General features: G+C 40.8%; 1 protein-coding gene across 1 annotated transcript; it reads right to left on the reverse strand.

Moving 5' to 3' along the window:
* Positions 1 to 1217: 1217 nt before the first annotated feature.
* On the reverse strand, positions 1218 to 7346 carry FAM237B (family with sequence similarity 237 member B). Its single transcript, XM_063324801.1, has 5 exons — positions 7109 to 7346; positions 4800 to 5196; positions 3795 to 4099; positions 3223 to 3360; positions 1218 to 1251 (listed from the first exon to the last, which is right to left on the reverse strand). Exons 2-3 carry the CDS (start codon positions 5179 to 5181, stop codon positions 4074 to 4076), a joined length of 408 nt encoding a protein of 135 aa, XP_063180871.1. The 5' UTR covers positions 5182 to 5196; positions 7109 to 7346; the 3' UTR covers positions 1218 to 1251; positions 3223 to 3360; positions 3795 to 4073.
* Positions 7347 to 16882: the final 9536 nt, after the last annotated feature.

Genomic DNA, 16882 nt, shown 5'->3' on the forward strand with positions numbered 1-16882 from the left:
TGAACAGTGCTTTTAATATTTTAGTGAAGGGTATGTATATTTTAGATACAAGATAACATCTGTTTGTAATGCTTTGATGAATTGCATAGAACATCTTGAGAGTAAAATTCTATTTTGTCTTAACTACTATAAACATGGGGGTGATTTATTAATAAAGTACCCTGTACAGTATGGTACAAAGGTATGTGGAGTCTAATAATTTTGTGTGCTGGTGTTAGGTTACCCTGATTCACTATCAGTAGGTCCACTACTTAGATTTCCATCCCTTGTTAACACATTCCACACATTGCAGTTTAAGTATCTCTTTCTTTGAGCAGAGCAATGAACCTTCACATAAACACATTCAGTTCTTTGTTTTCCTGGATACCGTACCCATATGGATATTGTCCAAGTCCATTTTGTTTCTTGAATTGCTGCCTTTAGCATCAGGACTTCTGACTTCTCTCAGTTTTCATCTAAAGACTCACTAAGAAGCTTGTCTGTGCCAACAGTTTCTCCAAGCCTGTTGGAGAGACACGCTGAAATGTCCTGCTCCTCACAGGTTTCTCACAGATCTTTAACTGATCTTACTATTCTAATTATTTCTTGGGTTATTGCCCATATTGTTTCCAGTAAGAACTCGTCCTCTTCCACCCTAGCACCTCTAGAATACCTACACAAACTTGTGAGACTCAAACCGTTTTGTAGATGACTCAGTGTCAAAGCTATTGCCTCCTTTCCTAACTTGTGCAAAGCCAGAATCTTCTATATTACAATAGAGCAAGATTCCTGGAGGCTTTTACTTCATTTTAAAACCAGTTGCTCTCCAGTGCTATGGCATAAATTGCCGTGACGTTGCCAGGGGTTCTGTGACATACAGGCTCTGGCACACAGTCTGTCATTTTTACCCATAAGCAGCATTTTGAGAAAAGTACAAGCTTTCACTTTGTTAAATGCCAACTTGAAAATTGGAAATAAATTTGAGCTAAAGAGGTAGAACTTAGTTTCCAACTCCCTTCCTGAAAGAGAGATGGGCTGGGGGTGTCTGTAAGCGTTTCTTAAAAATCTGTTTGTCCCTGTAACAGGACATAGCAGAGCTGGCATTAAAAATGAAGGCAGATACTTTTGTTTAAAAAATGTCTATTTGAATTCTATAAAAAGGAGAACCCAAAGAAAATAATGAAATAAAACAAAATAACCATATGAAATTATACTTACTTTAGGGGTATCTCCACATGTTTAGTTTCCAGAAACATTTTCTTATGGGCAGGTCTGTTAAACATTACATTGTAGAGTTACGACAGTCATCTAGTACTTAAAGCTAGAGAAATTAAATCGACCTGTGCTAATTTAATTTTTAAACTGGCCCTTTGCTAACTGGTAAATTCTAGGTATAATCTCATTTCATTATGACATTTTTTTCCGAAAATTATCTGCATGCAGTTTAAGTAAGTTTTCTTAAACAAGCCTGTATGCATATTTTTTTGCTTGCCAGCAAGAAAGGTAAGCTAAGGTATATAGAGATTATCTAACTAAAGTCCTCTGTGTCAAGTGAAGTCTTGCTCAGTTGTTTATGTTCCTCAGACAACTCTTCAGCAGCTACGCCGCTGTATTACTGCTTTGGAGAATGTGAAAATATATCCACACACTGGGGTCACAAAAAGTATGCTCCATTGTCTATTCACAATTACATCCAAACAATAAATATTTGACTAGGAAAACAAAGACTGTGACATTTAGATTTTTTTTTTATGTGCTTCCATATACATGATGTGTGGGTGACTCATTACTACTGGCAGCAAGGCACTGGCCCATTTTTTCCAAAAAACCCATACAGGACTCACATAAGTCCTTCCAATTTCTGAGCAAAAGCTACAGCAGGGCAGTGTATCCAAGGTATGGATAGAAAAGATCTTTCAACTGGAAATCACTTTATATTTATGCTTATGTAAAAACTTTAAATCAGGCTCAAAGTGAACCCCACAGCATTCCTCCCCACACTGCATTGTGCTTCTGCTACAGACCCCCTGACATTGCAGGCAAGTAGCTGCACATGCTCTTGTTAATTGTGATAAAGGCTGGAGAAGGAAAGGGACTGAATTTCGCAAAATGCTTACATTTATACTTCATAAATGAATACTAATACAAGGTTTCAAAGCAGCATAGACAGCATTCGAGAGTGAGTGCCGAGTACTGGTGGAGGAAAAGATCATCCCCTTCACTGTTAATCCCTCTTGTAGAGACCCGAGGAGTAGCCAGCTGGCTTCCCATGGCTCTGTCACAGACAAACAGGTATGTCCACCTGGGATTTGTTTTGCTGCTGCTGCCGTGTTCCTGTTGTTCACAATCACCTGCCCCTTTGGCAGACACCGCAGGGTCACCGTAGCAATAGATTGTTCAAACATTCTGGAGCCAATTAGTGGTAGATGTCAAGCACCTTTGTCTCCTATAGAATTAAAACAGACTTACAGTCTGAGGAAAGATGGAGCTTTTAAAACTACATAGGATACCTTGCTCTGGTATTCAATTAAAAGATCACTAATATAGGGAACCTTTAAAATGCTATAATAGTTTTTTGCTTCTGTAGGTGATGAATATAATTATTTGTAGGTGTGAACAAGGGGAATTTATTTATCTATCATCTGGTTTATGATAGTTAGGACATTTTCTTTATTGCAAATGCAATACAATACACAGCTTTATAAACTGAATATTGCTCATCGCGATGTATCAGTTCCTGAAACTGCTGGGTTTGGGTGTGTCGTGACTCCCTCTATTTGCTCAAAAGAAAAGGTGTATTTAAAATATTTTTTGTTTCAGGAACCTACAGTAATATTCATGGGGAGGAGAAATTTCTCACTACTTCTGTACCCTCTCCAGAATACTGTAGGAGAAATATTTTACAAGATTCAGTTCAATATTGTATTTGCCTAAATGAGCATTTACAAATCTATGAGAATTGTTGGATATTTTATGAACTATATGTGAGCTAGGCATTATTTGGGATGGATTTCTTGTTATTTATGAAGGTTTCTATGCTGCTACTGTCTGTTTCCTACAATAATTAAACCCAGTTGGGATCCCATAAAAGGCTAGAACACAGCAGGGACTGAACAAGCTGCATAGCCCAAGGAGTAAAGCAGAGCACAGTCAGCGTCTCTGAGTGTTCCCATTTGTTCTCAGGCTTTCTGTGCTCAGGAGAAATGAATTTATGAGACGGTTAATTTCCCTGAATTAGCTTACCCATGCTGGATGGTTTCTTGTAATGGGAGCAGTAGCCAAGCCAGTCTCTCACTCTTTCAAACCGCTTGATGCACGGCGTCTCTTCTCAACTGTGATGCTGCCTGCTATGACAGGGATGAACTGTATCACCTTATTTACCTGTATGAATGTGTAAACAAAGAGCAGTCTTGTGTAAAGTACTGTTCTTAATGTAACGTAGTAGTGGTTTTGCAAATAACATCTCAATAGACAAGGAAATGACTACTATTCAGACCTTCCTGCATAGAAAAATACTTTAATTAATCCACAGCCTAGACTACGCAGTGATAAAATACAAAGTTGAGACTGCACAGGACATTACAATGGGTGTAATCCCTCCCTTTAGCTTGATGTTACACTTTTTTGCAATTCTTAAAGTAAAGTTGATTGTATGTGCAGGACACTGTATAAAATATGTTTGTTGACATTTTCTCCATTGCCTAACGTATAAAAATATATTAGGTTTCCCTCAAAATTAACTTTTAGAAAAGAGAATTATTGGAAAAGATGAGCGTCTACAAAAATATGACACTGGTTCAGACTTACAAGCTTACCTGAGAGAACAAAGGTGTTGGCTTAAAACACAAAGGCATTCACACATGCAGTGGGAAAAAGGCAACATTGGTAGATTGCAAGACAGGAAAGCAAAAGTGACAATGTGGGAGCTCAGGTACGTATCAGTTTAGCAGTGATTAAGTACTTTATACAGAGAAGAAAATAGGTTGAACCATGCCAATGGATTTGTCTAAGCATCTACAGTATATGCTGTGCTTTTGTGCTCCTTCATTTTGATGTTGTCTTGCTGAGGTATCTTCATTTTCTCCCCTTTTGGCCTAAAATGGGTTGGTGAAAGCAGACCCTGCAAGATTATGAAAGAAAGGTAGTTATTTTCCAAGCAATATGGTTAGGAATGCTAGGATTAAATTATCTCCATGTTCAGTCTGGAAACTTAAAACTTCTGACCGGGTACGTCAGAAAAAAGTCTATTGCCGAGGAGGAAGGAAACACACAGATCTAGGATGGGTTAATAAGATATAAAGACAATCACCTAAATGATCTCAGTTCAGACTCATCCCAGACCACAACAACCAGAATTTGTCACTGTTTGATGATTCAGTGACCATGAGATTGCATTATGTGTCAATAGTTTTAATGGGAAGAACAGGGTTCAAGTGGTCAGGGGTTTGAGCTCCCCTTCTCACAGAGGGTTGATTCCCCAAAGCTGAGGCTGAAGTCCAAGTACCAGGAAACGTTTAGTGTTGTAATGTCATTTATATGCACACGGTGATAAACGGAGAATGCAGCATCCATTTCCACACACTCCCACATGCACACCCGACATTTTTTACACTTTGTTAAATATAGAAATGTAGTACTCTACTTTTGGCTCATGTATTGTGAAAGTAGCTACCATCAAACGATACAAATACTTCGGACAAGTAGAGACAGAAAACTGGAAATGAGTATATTGAGTTGTCTACACAATCAAGGCTGAGGATGGAACAGTGGTTTGGTTTAATGTTAGTACATAACAGAGTAACACCATATCCTATAGTTACCTTCGAAAGTTCTATGTGAGTATGTGGAAGAATATTTGGGAGACATTAATTGTCTTCTGCCCATTCCATGGGATCTTGAGAGCACACAGTCTACGTACATATCCCAGAAGTTCTGGGCTAAATCATTGAAGAGTTCGTTGTGTTTGGGCTTAGGGGATTCCTTCAGGAACATCATGAAGTCCCAGAGATCAATGACTGTATCTGCTACCTTGAGTTTCTTCATTTCCACCAGCCCATGGGACGACACCTCCCAGCACTGATGGTCAATTTGACCCAGGCTTGCGGGAGTTTCTTTTTGATAGTCTAGATTGGCATAAGCCAAATTCAGTATCAATACACAGCCCAGCTGAAGATACCACCTTCGTTTCCATACAAATTCCATACTCCAAGAAGATACCTGAAAGAAAGTGTATGAAATTGGTGATTCTGACGTTATGTAGTTCATTCTCGCAGAACTTTCAAGGACACCTCGAGAGAGGATTTATACAGATATACAGAAAATATTTCTTTTCAAACCGTGGCATAACTACCAGTCAATGAACCCTAACGCTGGAGCTAGGTGTGCACCTAGAAATTGTTAATGCCCTTTCGAACATGAAAACCTGAAGAAGAAAGTTCGATGTGATCGAAGCCTAGTCAGAACTGTTCCTTGAGCTCAAGACTTCTTCCCTGAAACTCCTCTGTTTAGATCATCAGTAAAATCAGATTAATGGCAGATGCTGAAAGAATCCTAGTGGTACTCTATTTCAAATGATTGCAAACAAGTAACAGAGTTAGAAATGGCCAGTCTTTCATGGAGCAGTCCAGCTCAGGAAGGTGGGAATGAAGGAACATTAAACCAGACCGTTACGCGGTACTGGGTGAGCACAGGCAGGTTATGAACTCATTCGGTAGCTCTTGCAAAACCAGAAAAAGGCATATTCCTTTCTCGCTTATGTTAGAAAATTCAGCAAACTTTTGGCACAATTATTTCTAGCATATATGCAAAACAGAAACTATCTGGAGAACGGGAGATGGAGAGAGTAATAATACAGGAGGCATAATAAGAACTTCAAATGCTACAGAATTAGTAGTCATTATGATACATGGATTCCTTCTGTGAAAGCTGCAATTTTCCTATGATGCATATTACATATGCTCAAAGCAGGTTTAGACAGAACATCACTGTAACACCTGATAAATATTTTCCTATAAAGTGCAGTGGAAGAGGAGAGTAAACACAAAAGGAAACCCAAACCCAAAAAAGTGAACATGGAAAGAAGCCTGAGAAAAAGATGACAGTCAAGACTCTCAAATAGTGCCCCTTATTCTGGTGTCCTAAATTAGTTCTACATCAAATAGTTGGCACCAGGCTCATTCCCACCGCTTCCAGTCCCCATGCCGGCTCAGAAGGTAAAATACAAATACAAAATGATGCGAGGCTTTGTGCAGATTCAAGGCAAAGTTTTGGGCAACCAGGCAAATTTTACTGGGAACTTGGCCAGAATTGCAAGTGTGCTCGCCCCCTCGGAATATCTTTGGACACTGGCAATATGAAAAGTTAGCCTACGATGTCTTCAAAGTGTTAACACACTCATGTCCTCTCTGCAACTCCTAGTGATGCAATTAAAGAGAGGATGATCTACAGATAATACAACATACACGTGAACTGCCTGTAAGAAGACAGAGTTGTAGTGCTACCATGGAGTTCACAGTCATACCAAGCTGGGTCAGGAAACAGGAGCTGTCGCCTTAGGGTTCTGGGACGATTTTTAGTCTGAATGTGCCATTACACTGCTGCAGCCATCTGAGGTCCCGAAACTCAGGTATTCCTTTACCTCACTTTCAGGACTCAAGGGGATAAGACAGACCCCAGCCTATCTCCTTCAGAAAACTACACTTGCCAGCTGCATTTCAGCAGGCAGCAGGATTATCTGCCTCAGCATCCTGAGAGTTTATGAGTATGTATTAAAGTTTCTCTTCCTTGGGTTGTTAGAAAACTGGCTCCAGCAAACAAGCAGGGATGGAAATGCTTCTCTTCTCACTTCCACTTCGCTAGGCACCAGCATTTAGAGGGAGGACAGGCTAGCAATTTAGCTACAAAGTAGGAAAACAGCAGCCAGCAAGCCACCAACCTTTTGAATTGTTCTGATTTAATGTTTTAATCCAGCTAAAAACTAAAATGCCAAGCATTTGACCACCTCAAACAGGAGCAGAGACCACAACAAGCCTCACAGAGACTTTGAACTACTAACTCCTACTATTCAGTACAAGACAGGTGAGTTTCACAAAGGCAATAAGTAAAGAGCCACAATAGAAGTTATACTTACAGTGTTTCTGTGATGCGATGGGAAACAGTAGCCTCGAATCAAGAGTAGTCAGACACTTGGAGAAAAAGAAATTCCTGAGAGGGCTGCAAGCGCCCGGCAGCTGCTGGATGCTCCAAGGATGCCGGGATTACACTGCACGGGGACGACTCTGCCACTGGCAAAGCAGCAGCAGCAGCAGCAACAGCAGCAGCATGAGCTCAGGTCAGCGGGAAAGGCGGGAGGGGGCTGTGGCTGTGGATGTGGCTGTGGCTGTGGCTGTGGCTGTGACTGTGGCTGTGGCAGCCCCACCTCCTTCTGCAGCGGGCAGGGAGCGCCAGCCCAGCCTGGGCTGGGGGGTCACCTGCAGAGACTGGGTATGGGGCGGGTGGGTGTTTGGGGAGGGAAGGGGAGAGGCAGAGGGCTGTCAGAGGGAGGAAAAGACAATGGATAGCAAATCTTCTTCCAAATCAGTAATGTGAACACTCTCCCCATTTTATAAGCCCAGGTTTCCATCCGCAATCCTGCCTGCCCACTAAAACACGCACCCATCAAAGACATTATCCCACACTAATGGAAAACAGACGTACAGCCCAGAATATATAGGCACCATGTGCATCCATTATTCCAGTTCCCTTTGTGTAGAAACCCCCTAACTTGAAATCAGTTTTACACTGTTTTTTAAAATCTCCCATGACTTGGTTGCCAGAGAGGATTTCAATGCCCTTTTATTTGTACTCGACAACATCGCCTCCAGAAGCTGGCGCCAGCGCTGGCCGCTGCACTGGTGTCCACGTCCCACATTGTCCAGCCAGCAGCAGCCCAGCTGCGCCAGTGGTTCAAGACTCTTCTGTCTTGTTTCTGGCCAGTTATTTTCTCTGCTAAGGAACTAGGCTCATGCACACGTTTAGAAGAGCTTCCTTTCCTTCAAGGCAGAGAAGCTTGTGAAGAAGCTTACTTAGATTTCTCATTATTTCTTCCATGCTTGTTCTTGCGATACACCAGTTAAGATATCTTATCAGCCTAAGACCAAAAATAGAGACAGATTTTTTTTTCCAGTTGCTGTGGATGGCTTTTCCATGGGTCTATACATTGTAGGTTAACCCAGCCGGATCCAGTACACTGTATAAAATAACTTCTATCCTGAGAGTAAAATAAGGTTAAAAATACAGTTTAAATTAAGGGTTGTCAGGGAGCCCAAAGCATTAAAATCTGTAAAAGGCCTTGACTTCCCATAATGGAAGATGCTTTATTAGTGCCAAGTGTGTTCCCAAGGGCAAATTCCTGTCCATAAATTAGCAATTCTGTTTCTCCCTCAGTCCTGGCATTCTTCCTTGGATAGCTCAGGCAACTCCACACTCAACAAGCTGGATTTCTGGAGCCTGTTCTAGGCATCTATTGTGCCTAATTCAGGACAGGTTGCCCAAAATCGAATTCTACAAGGATGAGGATTATTACAGCTATCTTGTCTGGTATAATTAAAGCTTAGATTTCTTTACACAGATTTTTGCTGACAAATTTCTGAACATGTATATTCAAATCACCTCTTAGATTACCAGGGAAAATGGATTGGGTCACCATCTGAGATGCAGACATTTTTTAGGGAACTCTTCATGCATTGCATACATGCTGTCTAAACTCTCCAAGGGGGCTGTTGCTGTCAAGGAAGATCATCAGTCTTTCTCCTTCAAAGGCACTAGAGTTTATTCAAAGTTTGTCAAAGTAAAACTGTCAGCAGCCAACATCATTAAACTCAAAGCATTTTACCAAATACACTGAAATTCTGTGATTCTTTCTAACCTGTTGCTGTTCAATGTCAGATTATAACTTTGAATGTAGCTGCCTCTATGTCACAAATTCCTACAGCCGGGGATATGCAACAAAATCAGTAATGGAAAATGGCAATGCTATCGACCACGCCTCAGAAATGCTCCAGGATTCCTGTGCCCGCTTCTGCAATAAAGGGCGGGATCATGAACCACTGAAGTCCCCCACTTCACCGGTGTCTCAGTGCAGCTCATCACTGTGCAGAAGAACCGTTCATAACCGAAGAACTACTGCAGAAGGGACGTCCCAGCCCTCTTCCCATTGCATATAACGGAGGGAAGTCTTTTTAATCCCTCCTCACCTGCTGAGGGCTGGAAATGGCTTGAGAGAAGGCTGGGAGTTTGTCTGGCCCAAGGCTACATGCTCTGTAGTGGGTTTCTTGAGTTCCTTCACTTCATCTTTTGGTCCAGAGATACGCTTACAAAGAATAACTTGCAAACCTGGGGGGGTTTACCAGTGGGATTTCCTCATCTATTACCTTAAAGAGACCAGAGTCTGTCCTGCATGGTGTGAGGATGAACGCAAAGTGTTTTGAAGACCTATGGCACGAGGAGTGGTAAACAGGGTTACTCTACAGAACCGAATTTGAAAACCAAAGGAAAACACTTGGATGAAAAGCTCAAGTAGAAGACAAGTTTCTTCTTCATATACAATCATTCTAGCACAATGTGGGGACAAATACTTTGTCTGCAAGTAGCGTTCAGGCAACTTAAAAGCGAGTGCTCCGAATGTCATCAGTCTGGTGTCACAGAACTTACGTCTTTGTAAAAGCTGTTCGAAGGTTCACAGCAAATGTCAGGGGTCTGAGGCACCGGCAAGACTAGGGCTCCCTCACAGCTTCACTCCTCTTTAAAGACATGAAAATTCAAAAGGCGACTGTTCAAAGTACAAGGGAAATGCTGCATCTGGCACACAGCAGACAATCACTTCACTCTGCACCACCGGGTCCGTGCAGAAATCAAACCCCGCGGAACCTCTGTACAAACCCAACAGGTCTCTTCAAGGCTGTGGACACAGTACCACATCACTAACTCTCCTGCATGAGATGTTCCCGGAAGGAACGAGGTCCGCTCTATACAAGGAGAGGGCTGAGGTAACTAAATTGCAGCTGCTCCTTTCTTAAATTCAGGTCTCACCCAACAGCTCAGGACTGTAATTTAAACTTTATTTTTCTGCGCGGTACATTACCACGTACGAAAAACAACGTACCCAGAATCGTGATGGCTGAATCCCATAAAACTGGTAACAGTCCCAGCTTCAGAGAACCTCCTCTCTCCAGAGGAAGGCACAGCTGACAAGAATGTAGGACAAATATGTAATAAAATTGGGTCTGTTAGGGTTTCACAACATGCTTTTGTGGAACACAACATGACAGGAACAGCCTGTTCTTTCAAGTGGAAACGTAGTAATTTCTGTCATGAAAACAATGTATACAGTACTTGAAGGCAAATACAAACCTGCTCTGAAATGACAACTTTCAGAATAACTAGCCGTCTTCTGGGAGCCTTTCCAGCTAAGCAATATAAACACTCTTTCAAAATCTTGTTTCAAATAAATAAGCCGTGTTTGAACCTACACAGCTACATAGGAAAAAAAAACATCTGGAAGACTGGAATATAGTTGTCTCATCTCTGAACTCTTTGTATCATCGAAAGGAGTTAAAGCTGTATTAGATGTAATTACTCCTTGGAATTGTAAAGCAGCATTCATGACCAAGGAGACGAAAGCATTAGCAAGGCTGCACGAGGAACCTACCTTTAAGAAAGCTCCTTCATATCATTAATCAAAATAGCTTTTGGTAAGTTTTCAAGTTAGGAAAAGCTTTTCCTCTTTTTGTTTGCTTTACGCACTATCAAGTTGATTAGCATGATTAATCTCAACAGTGAAACAGCCAACATTTCAAAGGCATTAAAAGGCACGTAAAGAAGTGGGTAGTCGCACGGCTGCTCGGCCACTGCATCAATTGCTTCTCGTCATTTCGTTCCCACCGAAAACACGTAGGTGCAGTAGAACCGGATACTGGTGCGAACACAGGGATTTTATTCTCCTCCAACGGCCTCTGGAGGCAGCCCTCAATCCCTTTCCTTCAACATGCAGGTTTATTTTTATCGCGCTTCTCATGCTTTTCCTAATCTAGTTAATAAATTCACCATTTTTAATCTTAAAATGAGGCATTCCCAGAACACAGCTATAGAAATCAAAATGCTATGGAACAGATTCTTCTTGGGAAAATCCTTTCAAATAAAAAATTATCTTTTTTAAAGTGACACCTCATCAACAATGTTCTCTTAAGTACCTATTTATGTGAAAATTCTTTGATAATATCTAAAAATTAACCTCCCCAAGTGAAAATCGTTCTGAAGGTTGATTTTCATATTTCATTTTCCTTTATGGCATTATGCATCTTTGTCAGTCAGGCACTGAGGGATCATCACCTATGGCAGAATCCACCTGGAACAAGGATGAACCCATGAAGTTAAATTGACAGAGATCAAAATTATTAGTAACTAATAATCCTGCAGGATGTTACATGAAGTTTGTAGGATGGAAGCACCATGAAGAAAGACACCCATCATGTTTATTAGGTAAGTATTGTTACTACAGTTTCTATTTCAGAACAGCTAAGATCAAGGAAAGTCAATTTGTGACCGACTTCGTAAAATCTAATGTACCTGAAAACTACATAAAAGCTTGGGTTGTAGGTGAAAGCCCTTGAAACCAGAGACCCTCTCCACCTGCTTGAGAAAACAGATTTTTTTTCAGCTGGTGACTAAATATAAATGGGATTTAGAGAAAAAATTGCGTTGTGCTCTCCATTCTGCAGGGGCTCAGGAAGAATTCCAAAGACGCAGCATACGCCACATACAAACCCACAGACTCCAGCACAGCCATTTTACACAGTTTTATGAGATGGGATTAAAGACAGAAGTGGCTATTTCTGTGATTCTGAGTGTTTTTATTTGATAACCAAACTTAGGCAAAATAAAATTTTTCCCTCAAAATTCTTCCAACATTGGTAGTTTTTCTACAGCATGAGTTTTGAACTGTTGTACTTCAGCTTATTCTTTTTATTAGTGCAGTTGAGGGGCCTCCATCTAGTGGCACTTTATTGTACTGAAGAGTGTATCCTTGGCATTGGTTATATCTCTTCTTTAATTTTTTTTTTAAATAAAACTGTAAAAGTAATACATCAAATTTTTAGAACATCTGGACCTTGGACGTATTGGTGTAGTTATTTCTTTCAACTGTGAAGACCTTTATGCCAGCTTCCCAGCATTACAATGAGCCATTGTGGGCATGTTCAGAAAGGCAAGGAAAGAAAATTGACTTGCATTTTTTAATTATTTCAACTCTACTTTAAAATAAAGCTATGTTGTTAAAATATTTCAGCTTAATTTTTAAATATTTCCTCCGAAGTTAGTTATTCTCTAGACTGAGGAAAACAGCACATAAAGTACAAATTTAAACAAACTGCTGCTGGAAGCTTTAAAACTGTTGTGGAAAGAAGTTTTACAGCTTCTTTTCGTTAGAGTTGATGACCGTGCACTACTTAGTGATTTATATCATGAGAGAAAAGGAACAGAGTGGTAAAACCATGATTTGATGTAGCAGTACCCTTGTGATTTTCAAGCTATCATATAGCAGTATGTGACGTACACAACGAGAACAGAAAGAGCAGGAACTGAAGCATTATTTAGCATGAAACTCAGAATATGCATTGACTATGTATAAATCAGTTTGGAGAGTTTTAAAACGCTATCGGCCTTTTGTATGACTGAATTACAGATATCTCTGTGACTACACATCTGCATGCTCCTACGTAAACAGGACTCACTGAAGATAAAGAATTGAGTCACCCTCTGCATCACTGATTAGCAGCAGCCGAAGTAAAGAAATAACAGAGTGATGTTCTACGACCGGGCTTGACAGTGAAGTGCTCACAGCTCTGTTACTCAAGTTCAAGTACAGTACACCCACCACTGATTAAACAGCCAACGCAAATCAGCAGGAAAAGATGACAGAATCAGTGCTGCCCAGGCAAAACAGAGTGTCTCTTCAAGTGACCAGATTCTGTTTTGAAGTATTTAGAAAATAAACCATCTAAACATCCTCAAACTTCAGAATTTTAAATGATTCCATTTCAGTATTTTTTAGCATCATGTGTGTGTGATCATGTACTTACTGGTACAAAAGGTTCCAGAAAATACACAACGGCAATTTCAAATGAAATGTTACTTAATTCCCTGCTGGCATGAGCTTGGTGGCAGGAGCTTGCTCGGTGCTGAAACAGATCTAGGGTTACGTCAATGGATGTAACACCTTCAACTCACAATGTACAGAGGAGATCTGGTTCTCTTTATTTCTCTTTTGTAAGGTTGAGTTGTGGATTGATTCCATGAGTTGAATTAACATTAGTTAGTAGCTCTGCTGGCATCTCTGTACCAGTCTACACATTAAGCTGTTGTTGGATTTGAACCTCCTGCTGCGTGCTAAGGAAGTTCAGCACACTGAGTATAAACAAGGCTCTGCCAAGTCGACAGGCTACAGACCCTGCTGCTCTCAACAGTCGTAATGATTCAACAGTACTAAATTCAAACAACAAAGCATGAAAACATGGGGCAATTTGGTATGTACTTGTACTGGTATTTAAGGAGAGCTCAGGGCCTATGACTCGATCCTTGAAGAACTCTGCTGATAACCTTCTTGCCATCTGCAGCTTCCCCATGCTTTCTTCATCTCACTTAAAAGTTCTTTTGCTTATCTCCTTTTTTCTACTATTTTCTGTATAATGCTGACATCATATGCTTTACTGAAGTCATGGTAGCACAATCTAACTTTTGCATATGTAAGGACTTCTGAACCTTGCTTATTAGTCAGATGAGACTGGCAAGTCCTTCCCGTATTATGAAACATAAATCTGGACAAAATGTTCTGCTATTTTTACTATTAATTGGCAGGGTGACACAGAACAGAGAGGTCCTCCTGAATGATGGGGCCTAGTTCCCTGCCGCTACAGAAAGCTGTTGTACAATCACCTCATAAATTTATCAAGCACCACATTAAGAATAGGTGTATCTTTTCTCCCACTAATTCCACGGAAAAGCTGTTTCAGCATTTGATTGCTGTAATGACTAGAAACATTATTCTGATTTCCTGATATATTTATTAATGAATAGGACATACCTATTTGTTTTTGTGTCAACATTGCCCTGCAAATTAAATGGTTTTCATCCTTCGTGTTTACTTTCCTGATGTATTTATAGACAGCACTCCTATCTCCTCTCTGTTTTTGTTTTATTTAAGTAAACAAGCTGAGCCGTCCTAAAATCTGTTTGTACGAAAGGCTCTCAAGCTCTCTGGTGATGTGCCCAACCTCCCTCTACCCCTCCTTCAGTTCAACCTCAGCTCAGTCATAGAACAATTGATTGGATGTTTTCACAGTACCCCAAATGAGATTTCACCAGGGCCTTACACAATGACATTAATACCTCCCTACTTTAAATGAAATACATCTCCGGAGATACTCTCTGTACTTATGATGATTCCTAAGTATATATCATTAATAGATTTCAACAGTACGCTCTTACTGATTTTAGGAGGGCTACTACAAAAAATACCAAGTAAGACCATCCTAAAACCAGCCCTTTAAGCCTGACATTTTCCTTTTCAACCTTACTTGTGGCTATGTCACTTCACAATTCTTCTCACAACCCTCATATTCTCATTCCTTCCCAGGTGATACCATATCAAATGTTTTATCAATAGGGTATTAATAGGAGAAATTTGAGTTTTTCCAAAGCTTTGCATGAGATTGAGACCAGGCTTTGGGGTCTGTGGTTGGCCAGGTTAATTTTTCTTCTTTTCAAAGAGAAGCAGTTACAGTCCAGGTTGGCACTGAGGAAAGGCAAACTTTGAATTTGGGGGATTTAACTTAGGTCATAACAGTATGGTACAAGCGTGTACAGTTGGTAGAAATTCTAAGTATTTTTAGCTGAAGCAGAATACGTAGTTGATGGGTAAAAATAACACAGTCAGTAATAGTCAACAGAGTGAAAAGCTTTTGAATGTATTTCTCCATACACGCAGGTGGAAAGAAAAGGTTCACAAAGTGGACTAGGGCCTTCTAAAAATACTACTAAAAGCTCCCATGGAATATGACACTTCAAGACAAAAAAAACCCCCGATTTCATACTGTAGTACTTTGTAAAATTGTATTCCATTGAAGTATGTTATTATTTTAGTCATTCATGAAGATCATCAAAAGCCATCAGGAATAATCATTCGTAATGACAGCCACGCTTCATCTGTACCTTCATCTGAATAACCCAGTTGCAAAATAAAGAGTTTGCTTTTTTTAAGTCAGAGAAAGAAGTGTGGGTCATCTGAAAAGCACAGGATTAGGAATTTGGATTTTTTTATCCATTCTTCCCTGATTTCTTTTCGAAAAAAAAAATCCCTAGTTTATGTCTAAAATTTTAGCAAATTGAAAGTTCCTTTGCCCTAATTAACTGACTGTGTAGAACTATGTAGAGATAAGTTTGTTAAATGTGTTGGCTTAACTTTTATAGTGTACAAAATAAAGAAAAATTACAGCAAATATAAAGACCAAAAAATAATATACAGAGGAATCTAATTATGTAACTACTATTTTGCATATATTTTGGAAATCCAGTTTCCAAATCTGGTGTCATAGTTCATGAAGCAACTAAGAAACAAAACTAACAAACAGCTAACAAAAACAAATTTACATTCTGAAGTGGCACTGGACAACACTCACATGTTGTGATACATTCAGGATACCACTTAAATATTCTGTTGGGCCATTTAGCATATAGACAGCACAAGCATAGAATCATAGAATAGAATCATAGAATGTGTTGGGTTGGAAGGGACCTTTAAAGGTCATCTAGTCCAACCCCCCTGCAGTAAGCAGGGACATCTTCAACTAGATCAGATTGCTCAGAGCCTCATCAAGCCTGGCCTGGAATATCTCCAGGCATGGGGCCTCCACCACCTCTCTGGGCAACCTATTCCAGTGTCTCACCACCCTCATTGTAAAGAACTTCCTAATGTCTAATCTAACCCTGCCCTGCTCTAGTTTAAAACCACTGCCCCTCGTCCTATCGCTACATGCCCTTGCAAACAGCCCCTCCCCAGCTTTCCTGTAGGCCCCCTTCAGGTACTGGAAGGCTGCTATAAGGTCTCCCCGGAGCCTTCTCTTCTCCAGGCTGAACAACTCCAACTCTCTCAGCCTGTCCTCATAGCAGAGGTGCTCCAGTTCTCAGATCAGCTTCGTGTCCCTCCTCTGGACCCACTCCAACAGGTCCATGTCCTTCTTGTGCTGAGGGCTCCAGAGCTGGACACAGTACTCCAGGTGGGGTCTCACAAGAGCAGAGTACAGGGGGAGAATCACCTCTCTGGATCTGCTGGCCACGGTTCTTTTGATGCAGCCCAGGATGCAACTGGCCTTCTGGGCTGTGAGTGCACATTGCTGGCTCATGTCTAGCTTTTCATCCACCAGTATCCCCAAGTCCTTTTCCGCAGGGCTGCTCTTTATCACATCATCCCCCACCCTGTATTGATAACGAGGGTTGTCCCGACCCAAGTGTAGGACCTTGCACTTGGCCTTGTTGAACTTCATGAGGTTTGCACAGTCCCGCCCCTGCAGCTTGCCTAGGTCCCTCTGGATGACATCCCGTCCCTCTGGCACGTCGACTGCACCCTCAGCTTGGTGTCACCTGTGAACTTGCTGAGGGTGCACTGGATCCCACTGTCTAAATCATTGATGAAGATATTGAACAGCACCGGTCCCAGTACAGATCCCTGAGGGACACCACTTGTGACCCCTCTCCATCTGGACATCGAGCCATTGACCGCTTCCCTCTGTATGCGACCATCCAGACAACAATCCTGTTTTCTAAATTATTTTTTTTATAATGTAACAGAAAAAATTCCTTGTTGAATTAATTT

This window comes from Chroicocephalus ridibundus, chromosome 2 (assembly GCF_963924245.1).
Source record: "Chroicocephalus ridibundus chromosome 2, bChrRid1.1, whole genome shotgun sequence".
In the NCBI taxonomy this organism is placed as follows: domain Eukaryota; kingdom Metazoa; phylum Chordata; class Aves; order Charadriiformes; family Laridae; genus Chroicocephalus; species Chroicocephalus ridibundus.

What these genes read in the sequence shown, in the direction of transcription:
- FAM237B (XM_063324801.1), bottom strand. Translation starts at nt 5,181, where the DNA reads ATGGAATTTGTATGGAAACGAAGGTGGTATCTTCAGCTGGGCTGTGTA. An exon ending in CTCACATAGAACTTTCGAAG is followed by an intron (nt 4,100 to 4,799) that starts GTAACTATAGGA and finishes ATAATCTTGCAG; the next exon opens with GGTCTGCTTTCACCAACCCA.